General features: G+C 43.7%; 1 protein-coding gene and 1 long non-coding RNA gene across 2 annotated transcripts in view; one reads left to right on the top strand and one right to left on the bottom strand.

Moving 5' to 3' along the window:
- Positions 1 to 3,424, bottom strand: part of LOC108788796 — a 19,854-nt gene extending 16,430 nt beyond the window's left edge. Inside the window, exon 1 of the long non-coding RNA XR_001941362.1 lies at positions 3,413 to 3,424. This is a non-coding gene — a long non-coding RNA (uncharacterized LOC108788796). The remainder of the gene's footprint in view (positions 1 to 3,412) is intronic.
- Positions 1 to 13,891, top strand: part of OBSCN (obscurin, cytoskeletal calmodulin and titin-interacting RhoGEF) — a 233,575-nt gene that overhangs the window by 146,832 nt on the left and 72,852 nt on the right. Inside the window, exons 64-67 of the mRNA XM_018558648.1 lie at positions 2,672 to 2,944; positions 3,212 to 3,499; positions 8,869 to 9,138; positions 10,068 to 11,414. Coding sequence (XP_018414150.1) covers positions 2,672 to 2,944; positions 3,212 to 3,499; positions 8,869 to 9,138; positions 10,068 to 11,414 — 2,178 coding nt within the window. The remainder of the gene's footprint in view (positions 1 to 2,671; positions 2,945 to 3,211; positions 3,500 to 8,868; positions 9,139 to 10,067; positions 11,415 to 13,891) is intronic.

Below are 13,891 nucleotides of genomic sequence, written 5' to 3'. Positions count from 1 at the left end.
AAATTCTGGACAATCTTCTAACTCCAAGAGGAAGAGAGAGAGTCAGAGCTTTATAACCCATGGCCTATTGGTGTTAATGTGCTTGTTAAGGTCTCATTTATTCAGGTCGTGATATATCTAGTAGTAGATAGTCTCATTCGACTGGACATGTTCTGAGATGTTGAAGATATTTCATTACTCATCCAAGTGGCCTCCTTAGCCCACAGGTGCCCTTTATAGATGGGCAATGTGCCAGTACCTACTCTGCCTAATTCCCAGTGTTGAGTCAGGATACGGCAATAGCAAGGAGGGTACATTCGGCATACCCCTGCATTTATACCAACATGGCCAACTTTGCCAAGTCAAATGTTGATTATCCAAAAGCATGATAAACGTTCATACTTTCCTTCATGTTTGGTGATTGGATTATGTAAGGATGGGAGGTCAGATCATTTTACACTCGCATCATATGGTTGAACAATCCACATCAGTAGATTAGCAGTTTCTAAAATACTCAGACCAGCCCGTCTGGCACCAACAAACATGCCACTTTCAAAGTCCCTTTTCTTCCCCATTCTGATGTTCAGTTTAAACTTCAGCAGAACGTCTTAACCATGTCTACATGCCTAAATGCATTGCGTTGCTGCCATGTGATTGGCTGATCAGATATTTGCGTTAATGAGTAGTCGAACAGGCGCACCTAATAAAGTGGCCAGTGAGTGTAGGTTTATTATCTAATACTTATAAACATTTGACCTGCTTCTCAGCATTGCATGGCTAAATTCCTTCGCATTGGCACAGCTATTGTACTAGTCAGGAAATGTACAATGTAAGAAACATTTTAGAGATACCCATTCGCAGCATGAAAAGAAGAAAAGAACAGTATGAGTTACAGGTATTATTTTCATTCATTGTTTTCCACAAATATTATACTCATACTGTACATACTACAATAGTGAAAGACAATAGATCACATTTTGTAAGGAAGGTCTTATGGTGTCGATCAGTGGTGAGCCTAGGGAACAAAGGGCCCTGGTGCAAGATTATTTTTGCCCCCCCCCCAAAAAAAAACCCCTAACCCATGTCCCACAAAAAAAGTTGGAGAAATGGCATTGCTGTATAAAGTACAGCTGAGATTTGTAGTCCTCTATAGAGGGTGCCATTCTGCATTGCTGCAATGCAGAATGGGACCTGCTATATAGAACTACAAGTACCAGCTGTACTTTATACAGCAATGCCATCAATCGGGCTACAAACAATAATTATATTATTTATTAACTTACCTTCACCTCTTCTGGCTGTTTTATGGTGTGGGAGGCTGCAGAAAACCACCCCTGTGTGTGTGTCCATCTCATTTTGCCCCTGTGCTCAGGCGGCTGTTTGCTGGGTCCTCGCGGCCGAGGCCCAGGGCGGACCCTTGGCTGCAGGCTTTTTTTAAATTCTCGGCTCCCTCCACAGTGTCCGGCAGCCGACGGGCCCCCTCATCTCTGCACCTGGAGTGTCGGGTCTTTCCGACACTCCCAAAATTGTGTGTATCTTCCTGCACTCCTTACCGGATCTCCTAGGAGATGATGTCTGTAATAGGGTGCTTGTAGCGACCACGGAGGCACCGTGTAGTCAAGTAGTAATTCTCATTCTGAGCCTGATGACGGGGACCCAACGTGGCCCCGAAAGTACTTGTGATTTTGAATGACCGTTGTCATTAAAATATATTGAATCTACTTTTGGAGTGCTGGTGACATCTTTTGGAATTTGCGACACTCCCGGCGCAGAGATGAGTGGGCCCGCCATCCGCCGGACACCATTGTGATCAACGGACACTCCCGGTGCAGAGATGGGGGGTCCCGCCGCATACCGGTCCGATGGTAACCGGCAGCCGGACACCAACGGGCCCCCATCTCTGCCCCGGGGCTGTGTTTGAATGGATACTGGGACCCCCCTGTAGGCTCAGGCCCCAGTGTGGCGGCACCGGCTGCACCGGCGGTAGTTCCGCCACTGGTGTCGATACAAATGCAGTTTTTGTAGGCAAATTTAATGACTGTAGTATTGAGTAACAAATACTGTAAGTGGTGATTATTGCAAACGAAATCTTTACCAATGTTCAGGAGATTTTCGAGGAGATAGTTTCTAATGGATACTTTTTTAAAGTGGTTATTGCTCAAATATGAAATTTGACACAGAGAGGCAAAACATATTCGAATGGAAGACATAAATACAGTTGGGAACATATTTTTTACCCGAGCTGTTATTTTGGGTCAATATTATTTGAATTATTTTTAAATATATATTTGTTTTACATATATATATAACAGATGACAAAGTATTCCCAGAGCATGATGGGTTATGCAAAGAGAGAGCATAGAAGAGTGGCTTGCTTTGCCTTTGCCTGATGGAAATCTTGTAGTGAGCCCTCTGATAAGGAATGAGAGACTGATGTGATGACTTATTGGAGTTCTGCAAACAACCAGTTTCTTTCAGCGCAGCTAAAGTCTGAAACAGCCAAATTATTGAAAAAGTGGCTTGAAAAGAACATCACACAGGGCTATTATGCAATATTTCACATAAATATGTACACAACCACTTTCCCTTCCCTTTAAGGCTTTTTGCTCCTTTTGAAGTTGAAATGTAGTAGAATTTCTCAGGAGGCATTGACATGAGGAATATGTGTTTGAATGTATGTGTTTGACCCCAGGTTGGCGCCTGGAAGTTGTGAAGCCTCCGGCTGACGCTGAGGTGACTGCTGGTGAAAAGGCGACATTTACTTGTGTATTAAGTGAAGCCGTGCCAGTAAATGAAGTCTCTTGGTACTTTAACGGATTGCCTATTACGCCAGATGAGAACTGGTCCATGCACGTGGAGGGCAACCAGTACAGGCTAATTCTTAAAGATGCCCAACTACATCATTCCGGAGAAGTGGCTTTTGCTTCAAGAGATGTAGTTGTGTCTGCCAAGTTGGTCTTTCTAGGTAAGAAGGTCCTCAGCTTTCTTCTGCCAAAGCATAAAGCTATTTGAAATGCCCAAACTGCTTAAAACATGACTATTCCATTAAAGCTTCATCACTGAAAGGCCTTATTTTGCATCCTCGTTTTGAAAAATAAGTTGTGCAACCATTAGTTGTTGTCGGTGTTTTAGTCATCCAATTCAGTAAATCACAGTCCATTTCACTGAATTGATTTCTTCACGCATTACTTCCTTGAAAATGTGTCTTATTGGGTATGTGTTGTGCCTTTAGCCCTCCCCGATCCCCCAGAAGAGCCGGAGATTGTAAGTAAGACCAGCCGGTCCGTGACTCTGTCATGGTTCACCCCTTTGAGTGATGGGGGCTCCCCGATTATTGGATACAATGTTGAGATGAAATCGCCTGGTGGTGATTGGCAGCAGTTCAACATGAAGATCATTCAAAGTATGGAATATGTTGCACAAAACCTGAAACAGGGAGAGCCCTATCGTTTCCGAATTTCCTCCGTAAACAAGCTGGGTGTTGGGGAACCGGTTCACTTACCTCAAACAGTCCAGCTAGGTGAGAACCTGTGGCCGCGCACCGTGAGCTTCAAAAAGCTGTGTAGATATTCACTCGCATGGCTTTGTTTGATTCATTGATGCCCTGGGCCGAAAAAGCTACAAAACGCATCATAAATATATGTACATATTACTTCTTACAAGTCCTCCGCTGTTTGCCTAGATGTGAACTTTTCTATGTTGCTTTTACTGGGGGCCATGCTTAACTGTAGTCAAATGCAAAGCAGCATGACTGGTGGGACCATTTTACAGAAAACTGGACATTACTTACTAAGGGTATGTACAGTTGGAGTGTTAAGACGTGTGTACCATGGGTGAGCATCTCCTGAACTACCCAAGGAATATGGCTGTCTCTTGGATTACAGATCCCTAGTAAAAGTATGTGCAAAATCCTAGCAGCCAAAATAATGCATGTGCGGCCATGTTGCTAATAGGGAGTAGCAGGTGTCACCAAGATTTCAGTGTATCTAAATCTAAATTTTTTTTTAGTTTTGGATAGAGTAGGGTAGCGTTAGAACGCCTGACAGGTTTTATATTGCTGAAAAGTGTGAGGAGAATAAAGTGCCACATTATAAGGTATACAAGTTCAATTATATTTGTTTAATGACAAAAGTCCATAGATATCAAAGATGACAATCCAACACATTTGGGGCTACAAGGTTTCCTCCAACTCAACCAGCTAAATGGCTGGTTGAGTTGGACTATCAGTGGTCAATAGGGAGGTCAATCAACTCTCAAAGCCATGCTGAAGCATGCTTTTGGATTACAGGAACCGCTTTATGTTAGAATCGACATAAGTCCAATTAAACCCAATTCAAGCCTTGATGAAGAAAAAGCCTTATAGCCTCCCGAAATGCATTCACTTGTCATCTTTGTTGTTTCCGGACTTCTGTGAAGAAATACATATACTGGGACATGGACTTGTGCGGTGCTCCTATTCTCCTTACACCTTCCATTGTTAACCTGAGAGACCTTTCCATGTTAGAGAGCTGCGTAGCCAGGGCCATGGTTCTTCACAGTATGAACTCACCTTGACACTAGACATGTGCACTGCCAAAAAATTCGTTTAGTTTCGTTTTAAATTCGGATTTGTGTTATTTCGTTTTTCGGGATTCGGGTGTGAAAGTCAATTCGGATTCGGAATTCGGATTCGGACGAAATTCGGTAGCGGTATTTCGATCGTTCGTTTCGTTTTCGGTTCTTATTCGTTTCTTATTCGTTTCGTTCATTCGTTTGCAGCAAAGTGACATTTGAGGGGGGAAAATGTTTTTCTCCTTCTCTAATGTCACTTTGCTCCAACGAACGAAACGAATAAGAACCGAAAACGAAACAAACGTTCGAACTACCGCTACCGAATTTCGGAAATGGAAATTCGGATTCGTTTGCATTCGTTATGTTTGTAATTCGGAATTCGGATACATCCGAATGTCTGAATTTCCGAAAAATTCGTCCGAATTTCGATTCGGAACGAAACGAATCGCACATGTCTACTTGACACTAACATGTGAAACCAGTTTCAGATCCAGCGCCTCCCAACCACATCTTCTTAGGTTTTTAATGCTGTTTGTGTCTCCGCTGAGAAGATTCACCCTTGCGACCATTGTCACTGGGACAGAAAGTGACGGGAGATCCAAAATGTTTACGTTGTCACCAAAACAGGAATAGAAAAGGAAGTTACATAGTATTTGAGGTTGAATAAAGACACAGGTCCATCAAGTTCAACCAAAGTGGGTACATATATTCCAGTGACAACTGTATAAGAGGGTATTTCTTCTAACTTTAGAGACACTTCTTCTCCCTTCCTGTTGCATCTCCTGGACTGGAAGCAAAGGGGAATCTCCCCAAGTGAGACAAACAGCAAAAACAATTCTGACAGGGGTTTTAAACATTCCTTACTCTATACGCAAATAAAAACTGACTTCAGATACTCTCTTAAAGGAGAACTATGAGGTGAGTGCTTTTCACTCACCTTATAGTTCTAGCTGACCTGTGACAATGAGACTGTCACAGGTCGGCTTAGTAGATCGGGAGGTGAGCGAACACATACCGGCGTTCGCTCACCTCTCGATCCTGTCACGGCTCTCTGCCATGACAGGGGAGGGGCTGGATTCCCCCCCTCCCCGCTCCGATCCGCCAGCGCTGACTGGCGGAACGGACAGGGGAGGGGGCGGGTACAGCTGGCTCTGCCTCTAGATAGGCAGAGCCAGCTGTCACTCACGCAGCTGGGCGGATCCCGGCACAATTGTCGGGATCCACTTCAGCTGCGGCATCTCAGTATACCGCGAGCAGCAGCTCGCGGTATACTGTGGCGTCTCAGTATACCGCGTGTAGCAGCTCCCTATATACTGAGCCTAGAATGACGGGAGGATGCTAGTTTGTGTCCTCCCGTTACCCTAAGGAGAACTATGGGGAAAAGACTTAACCCCATAGTTCTCCTTTAAACCAAGTGCAGTGTTTAAGTGGATTAGAAAGTGTTTCCCATACGCATCTTGAATGAACATCTTTTAAACTGTCTTTCTGCACATACCCTAACTTGACATTTAGGTCTAGATTTACACTAAATAATTGCATCCAAATTTGGACTTACCTCTATAATGCAGGGCAGTGAATGCAGAAGATGCTGTAAATTAGTGCAAAGATTGTCCTAAACAAAATATCCTCCATGCATGGCTTTTAGGCAACGTTGTTTTTTTAGCTTTACATTGTTTGTTTCATTGCTTTAATGAATGTCAGGAATATTCATGGGTGCGTTGGTGTAGTGTTGGGGAGCAAATGAGTTAAGGTATGTAGACAGGTACAAATGAAACTCAAATTTTTCAGAAGCTTAGCTGAGAAATGGACAAAAGGAAGTTGTAAGATGTAGTTAGCTATCACTTCCTGTTTCGACTTTTTTGGCGGCTTTGAGTAGAACTCCAGCCAAAATCTATTTTAGTTTTGGATAAAGTGAAGAAGAGATAAAACCTCAGTTGGGTTGTTTTTTTTGTCCTTGGAAAAATTTAACAATGACCCCACAGGAAGTCTTCCCCCAGAAAAAAAGATAAACCTTCCCACTCTATCAGAACTGTCTAGATTTTGACATTAGTTGTAATGTAATATTGTTGCACAAGGAACGAGATATACTTATGTAGACATGGTCGGGGTCTATACTAACTTTTGAACCTCCAACTTTCATCTGGACTTAGACTCTATAGAGCTAAGTAGAACTCCTAATGTAACTAGTTTTTTCTGTGTAAAGACCTTGATTCCATTTCACATCTGTTATTTTGTCTGTGAAGCTGGTAGATAGATTTCCCTCATCACTCCTGGTCCTACTAATGACAGTCAGGGGTCGGATATGAACCGAGTTGTATCTGAACCTGTCTCTGGAGTGTTTTCTATCACCATAGCTCTACCAGATTCTAAAACTGGAATCATGAAGATAATGAACTTCAAAAGAGAGGATGATGAAAGCTGCGGTTCTCAGGACGAGAGCTGGGGTTTGACCAGAGGGGAGATCTCATTACTAATGTCACAAAAAACACTGCGAGGCCAGAAATATGTTGACACCTCTCCAAATGACTGGGTTCAGGTGCTTCCAGAGAAGGAAACATTTTACACTACATTATAAAAAAAACATTTTGGACAATTGTGTGTTTTCAATTCTCCCAGCACAACTGTGTCCTTGTGCACAAAGCCAGCTCCAAAAAGACATGACTTGATGAGTTTAGTGTTGAGGAACTCAAGTGGCTTGCATAGAGCCCTGACCAACCCTAGTGAACACCTTTGGGATTATTGGAACGTCAGTTGCAAGCAATGTCTTCATGTCCAACATCAGTACCTGACCTTACAAATGCTGTTATGGTTGAATTGACACAAATTCCCGCAGACAGACTCCAAGTTCTTGTGGAAAGTCTTCTCACAAGATTGGGGGCCATTATAGGTGCAAAGGAGGGGGAAACTCCGTATTGATGTCCATGGTTTGGGAAGGGGATGTCCAACATGATTATAGAGGGTTGTTGGTCAGTTGCCCACATTTTTTGACCATATAGTGAAGGTTTGGCAGACATCTATATCACTTTTTTGACCATATAGTGAAGGTTTGGCCAAGGTCTTTATCAAACAATGGGACCATAGAAGAAATGAAACACTGTATTATAATGCAAAAAGCTCAACACGCCAGTAGGTAGCCCAGTACTTCTCATTACAACAGTGCTATGAAAGTAATATGACAGCAAAAAACAAGACTAAACTTGAAATGTTAGTGTGGTGGTACAGCAATGGGGCTTGCGATGCTGCTGCTCTAAAAGCTTGGGTTTTGAAATGTTCTTTCGCTGGCATTGTCTGTTCCTATATTTTCTGGATTTGTCCGTAATTCTAACTTTTTGTGGAGTAGATAGAAAATAGAAGGAGCAAGGACATTCCCTTCTGATGACAAGCATCCTTGAGCGGCTTGCTGGGTGTGATGTCATTTCCATTTCTTATTATTTCTTACCAAAAGTTGAGGTTTTTTTTAATTTCAACTGCTTATAAAGTGGAAAAATGTCTCCTACTGCTAACACTGTACTGTGACAGTTGCTGTTTGCTCAGTGTTGGATACTCCTTGAACACTATTTACCTTATAGGCTTATATTAGCTTATACACTCAGTGGCCAGATTATTATGACCACCCCATCAGTAATTCGTTGGGCCACGAGATGACTCCACGAGATGATGAAAGGTGATGCGAGGAATCTGACACGGCACTGTTGCCCTTCTGTTGTCTTGTACCAGTCTTGCCCCTCCCCGTTCTGCCCTAACATTGACTAGTCGCTGACGGCCACAATTCGCACGTTCAGACCCAGATTTTCGGCTGACAGTCCAGTCTTTAAACACTTTAACAATGAGCCCCTCTTGAACATTTAACGAATTCTGCTGTTTTGCTGATACTCGCTCCATGGCTCCGAGCACCAACAATCATCACACGTTCAAAGGCTGTTACATCGCGTTGTTTCCCCGAATCTTCAGAAACAAATCACTTCTACTGTCGTGGTAAACAACCCGCTTCCCTATTTATAATGGTCTGGCCCTCTAGTTACTTCAGCGCCAAATTATAGCTAATTTGCCTTCAAACATCAGGTGGTCATAATAAACTGGCCACTCAGTGTATATCTAATATAGTGAAATAGATTCCTAAAAGCAAGATCTAGGAAGTAGATTCAAACAATTGTCGACTGGTAAAATTAATAGAAAGAAGTCCTTGTGAGGAGAGTTTTATTTTGTATTTGAAGCATGTAAACCATATTCAATAGCTCATGCAGAAATTAGATGCTTAATTTGACTCTTTTGTTTGTGGAAAGTTTGCAATTACATTAGCTATTTTAGCTTTTCTAACTCTGGACGGTTCCATTGCAGAGCATCTTGTGACAATCAAACAACAGCTGGAAGATAAAACTGCAAGGGAGGGCGAGAGTCTTCACCTGGAGTGTGAACTTTCCGATGAAACACGTGACATCACCTGGATGAAGGAGAATGAAGCGCTACATCCGGGAAAGAAATATGAAAGCTTTTCTGAAGGCAAAAAACAGATCCTAATTATTCATAATGTTTCTGAAAATGACCAGGGCGCGTATTCCTGTGTGACCTCATCAGGGGTGAAAACCTCTGCAACCGTGTCTTTAGGAAGTAAGTCATTTAGTCCTTTGGTTCAAAGACAAATAGACTTCATGTGAAATTACAGTCAAAACATTTTAATTTGTTCTGGGTAGAATAGGGAAGTGTTAGAATGTGGGTCAGGTTTTTATTGTTGGGGGGGGCTGGATCTCGTTAGATGTTCTTAGTCTCGAGAAGTGAGCGAGCGACGGTATGTGTTTGCTCACTTCCCGATCTATTGAGTCGACGTGTGACTCAATAGACTTCATTGTCACACGTCGGCTCGAACTTTAAGGTTGAGTGAAAATCACCTCTGAAAAATGGCCTGGATGGGAAGGGGGTTTAACACCGCGGATGTCAACTGGTTAAGCAGTGCAGAGGTAATGATTCTCCTTAGGCAGGTCTCCCAGGAGTGGTTTGTGAAGTTTGGCTCTTTGCTTGAGTAGGGACTGTGTGGATTACTGGTGTAACCATACTAATTACCCATCAGGATCCCTCCCATTTTATTAGTTTAATACACGCTTTGTGCAATAGTACCCAGTCCTGATTAAAGGGGCCCTTTGAAACCCTGAAATATGTTGACTTTTTACGACACAAGAGTCTGAGCACAATAGAATCTGGACTTTATCCCTTCTGCTGTTAGTGCTTTTCTTCTTGCACACCCAGGCTTGTGATGTCTGCACTGGGTAAGTTCCACCTCACTCCCTGATTTGGATACAGGTGGTAACATGGGGGAAGGTTTCTGTAGTCCACAGAGATAGCTAGGAACAAAGTAAAGTAACGTTTGCAATTCTGTCCATGTCTTGCGGTCCTGGTGACACCCTCATTCCTCTCATTCCTATCATATGTTGCTACATACATACTGTATATGTGTGTGTGTGTGTGTGTGTGTGCTTTTAACATAATAATTTCATAACGGAATTCAATCTCATAAACAAATTGCAACCTTTTGTTTTACTTAGTACGATCCATCACAGAGCTGATCACAGTGCAGGAGGCCTTTAGTGTAGCCCACGAACAGTCTGGTCATGGAGATGCCGATGAAGAGAGCACCCAGCCAAATCTGCCCCCTGAAGCTGCACAAGAAGGCGATCTCCATTTATTGTGGGAGGCATTGGCTAAAAAGAGACGAATGAGTAAAGAGCCGACTTTGGATTCCATCTCTGAGGTTCCAGAAGAAGATTTTAAACACAAGAAGAAAGCTGACTTTTCAGGCTACACCTCTGAAGACGTAGCAAAAACCAGCGAGGCCGATTTCTCTCAGACGAGTTCAGACGATGAGTCCCGTGCTGGAACGCCATCGCTCGTGTCCTATCTTAAAAAGGCTGGCCATTCCACTATCACATATGGATCTAAAGTTCAGACTGTATCTACAAAAAAATTTTTCAAGCACTTCGAGGCAGTCTCTTCTGATGTAAAGGAGGTTAAGGCACCGGAACCTCCACAAGAACCTGATACACTTGAGTTGTTGGATGATGATCCTGAACTGGAGAAAGCAGCAACGAAAATCCAGGCTGCCTTCAAGGGGTACAAAGCAAGGAAGGTCATCAAGCTACAAGAATGTCCTTTGTTTACAGAGACCTTCAAAGACCTCTCGGTTGAACCAGGTGGAACAGTTCAACTTGAGTGTGTGGCCATCAGCAATACTGACGTTACAGCTCGTTGGCTGAAAAATGACAAAGAGATTTCGGATGGACGACATTACCATATTGACAACTACAGTGATGGCACCTGCTCTTTAATCATCACTGCTGTAGAGCTTCAGGACACCGGAACTTATACATGCGAAGCATCAAACAAATTTGGAGCCGTGTACCACAGTGCAAAGTTGGTGGTGGGGGGTGGCGTTCCAGATGTCCCACATAAGCCAATACGCATTCCATCCAAGCGTAGTTCTACAGACAGTGAGACAGAGAGTACTTCAGGAAGTGAGTTGGACGATGCCTTCCGAAAAGCAGGAAGGAGGCTGCACAAGATCTTTAAAACAAAGTCTTCTTTTGAAATATCTGACGTGGAGGAAGAAATCTTTGTGAGCGCTGATGAGGGAGAAATGCCTGTCATTGACCACCAGACCTACCGAGAGGATGACAGATACATCTACATCAAATTTGAAATTATGTCCGAGGCTACAGTAGCTGCCACGAGGTTCAGAGAAATGTTTTTCGCCATGGGCTTCCAAGTTAAGATCGACATTCTCGACCAAGGTCCGAAAAAGATTGAGCTGAGGATAATGAAGATAGAAACGGGTGCCACAGAACAGCAGCGCCTTCAGGCCAAGCAGCAGATGACATTATTGACTTCAGACACAGGTCAGAACAGTATATTTTTAGCTAACATAATAGAATGCTGCATGTTTGTTCATTATAATGCTTAAAGGAGAACTATGAGGGGGAGGGGCTTTTCACTCACCTCATAGTTATAGCCGTCCTGTGACAATGAGACTGTCACAGGTCGGCTCAGTAGATCGGGAGGTCAGCGAACACATACCGGCGTTCGCTCACCTCTCGATCCTGTCACGGCTCTCTGCCGTGACAGGGGAGGGGCTGGATTCCCCCCTCCCCGCTCCGATCCTCCAGCGCTGACTGGCGGAACGGACGGGGGAGGGGGCGGGTACAGCTGGCTCTGCCTCTAGATAGGCAGAGCCAGCTGTCAGTCACGCAGCTGGGCGGATCCTGGCACAATTGTCGGGATCCGCTTCAGCTGCGGCGTCTCAGTATATAGTGAGCTACAGCTCGCGGTATACTGAGCCTAGGGTGACGGGAGGACGCTAGTTTGTGTCCTCCCGTTACCCTAAGGAGAACTATGGGGAAAAGCCCTAACCACATAGTTCTCCTTTAAAGAAGAACTCCAGGAAAAGATTGTATTAACCCTTGCAGTGGGGCTACCCCTGCACTGCAAGGGTTAAGTGCTCGCTTGTGCCTAGGTGCTTAAAAAAAAGTTATACTCACCAGAGCCGGCTTCTTCTTAGACCGGTGTCTAGAACGTCTGTCTCCCTCTGCTGCAGCGCTCTAAGGATCCTGATGTAATCATGCTCTATACACTGTGCATAGAATGTGTATCGGCATGAGGACACTGAAGAGCAATCTATCTGTGCAGCGGAGGAGGAGACTTGCTTCAGTGATCACAGAAGCAGGGAGCTGGCTCGGAAGGTCTGGTGAATATAACTTTTTTAGCACCTAAAAAAAAAAAGGAGCACATAAGCAATTTAGCATAAAATGTCTGCCACTGCATCCACTGCAAAGCTCACAACAAGACATGTAAGCTGCGGAATAATTTGGTTTGAATATTTTGTTATTTCGGAATTCGGATCCGAAATTCAATTTGGTTCGGATTCGGATGAAATCTGAATTTCCGTTAGTTTCAGATAAGTTTATGAATATTCATTCCGAATACCACAGTAAACCATATATACAGATATTAATACTAAAGCTGCATCTCCCAGACCCGAATGGCATTCGGGATCCGAATTTCCGAATTGCATTTGGGAGCTCCTGAATGCCCTTCAGGTCTGGGAGCCTCAGCTTTAGTAATATATGTATATGGCTCCCAGACCCGAATGGCATTTGGCAGCTCCCGAATGCAATTCGGAAATTCGGATCCCGAATGCCATACGGTTCTAGGACCCTCAGCTTTAGTATCATATGTATATACCGAACACGAATTTTCATTACGGCAACATGGGAGCCATATACTAACGAACAAAAATTTGTGACCACGGACCCATTCGGATGCATTAAACCCGAAAAACACATCTGATTGGCCAGAAAAGTCACATGCTCGATTCAGTTTCGTTTCTGAATGAAATTCGGATGGGATCCGAAATTCGGAAAAGGAAATTCGGATCCGGACACATTCGGATGCAGTGAGATTCGGAAATTTAAATGTGTCCGAATGTCTGAATTTCAGAAAATGTGCCCGAATTTTGATGCGGAGCGAAACGAATCGCACATGTCTACTCACAACCGCCATTTTGTTGTGTTTGGTGTGTCATGGTTCTGTTGCTGCCTTCAGGACTTCTCTTGCACACTGGGAGCCCATATTTTATTCAGTACCTGTGGGCTCCTGCCACGATGGCCAGGGAACCAACACTTTCTAACCCTGGCCAGGCTCTGGGGCTCTGAGACAGAGGTCCGCTTTCCTGGCTGTCTCCCTCTGGAAACCTCTAGAGTCCGGGCCACACATAGACACTGTCCATAATTATGCCTTGTAGTCATGATCCACAGAAAACACTACTGATGGACAACACTTTCAGCTGTTTTTCAATGATTATATTAAAACAATATAAAATTACACTAAATGCATCCTTCTAACAATATTCCCTATCGAAAGCTTTACCATCCTCGAACTTGCACATGCAGAATCACATGCATACACACAATAGGTGGAACTTGATGGACCTGTGTCTTTATTCAACCTCAAATACTATGTAACTTGCGAAAACCGTAAACTGTCTTCCTCTTTGACGTCTGGGGCCATATTTTGTATTTTGCTTTTTGCCTGCGTCCTCTTCCTAGGCTTAGAAAAATGAACTTGACCTAGTAGGAATGGACATCCTTATACCTGATTGAGGAAACAATACCCTTCGATCAGAGAACACAATCTCCTTTGCCCATCTGCAGAAGGAGAAACCTGTCCAAACTTAGTGAGGACTCCTTAAAGGAGAACTATGAGGTGTGTGCTTTTCACTCACCTCATAGTTCTAGCTGACCTGTGACAATGAGACTGTCACAGGTCGGCTCAGTAGATTGGGAGGTGAGCGAACACATACCGGTGTTCGCTCACCTCC

This window comes from Nanorana parkeri, unplaced genomic scaffold (assembly GCF_000935625.1).
Source record: "Nanorana parkeri isolate BGI_ZX_2015 unplaced genomic scaffold, ASM93562v1 scaffold351, whole genome shotgun sequence".
Taxonomy (NCBI): Eukaryota; Metazoa; Chordata; class Amphibia; order Anura; family Dicroglossidae; genus Nanorana; species Nanorana parkeri.
The sequence above is the reverse complement of the archived record's forward strand: the minus strand, read 5'-3'. Positions and strand labels throughout refer to the sequence as shown.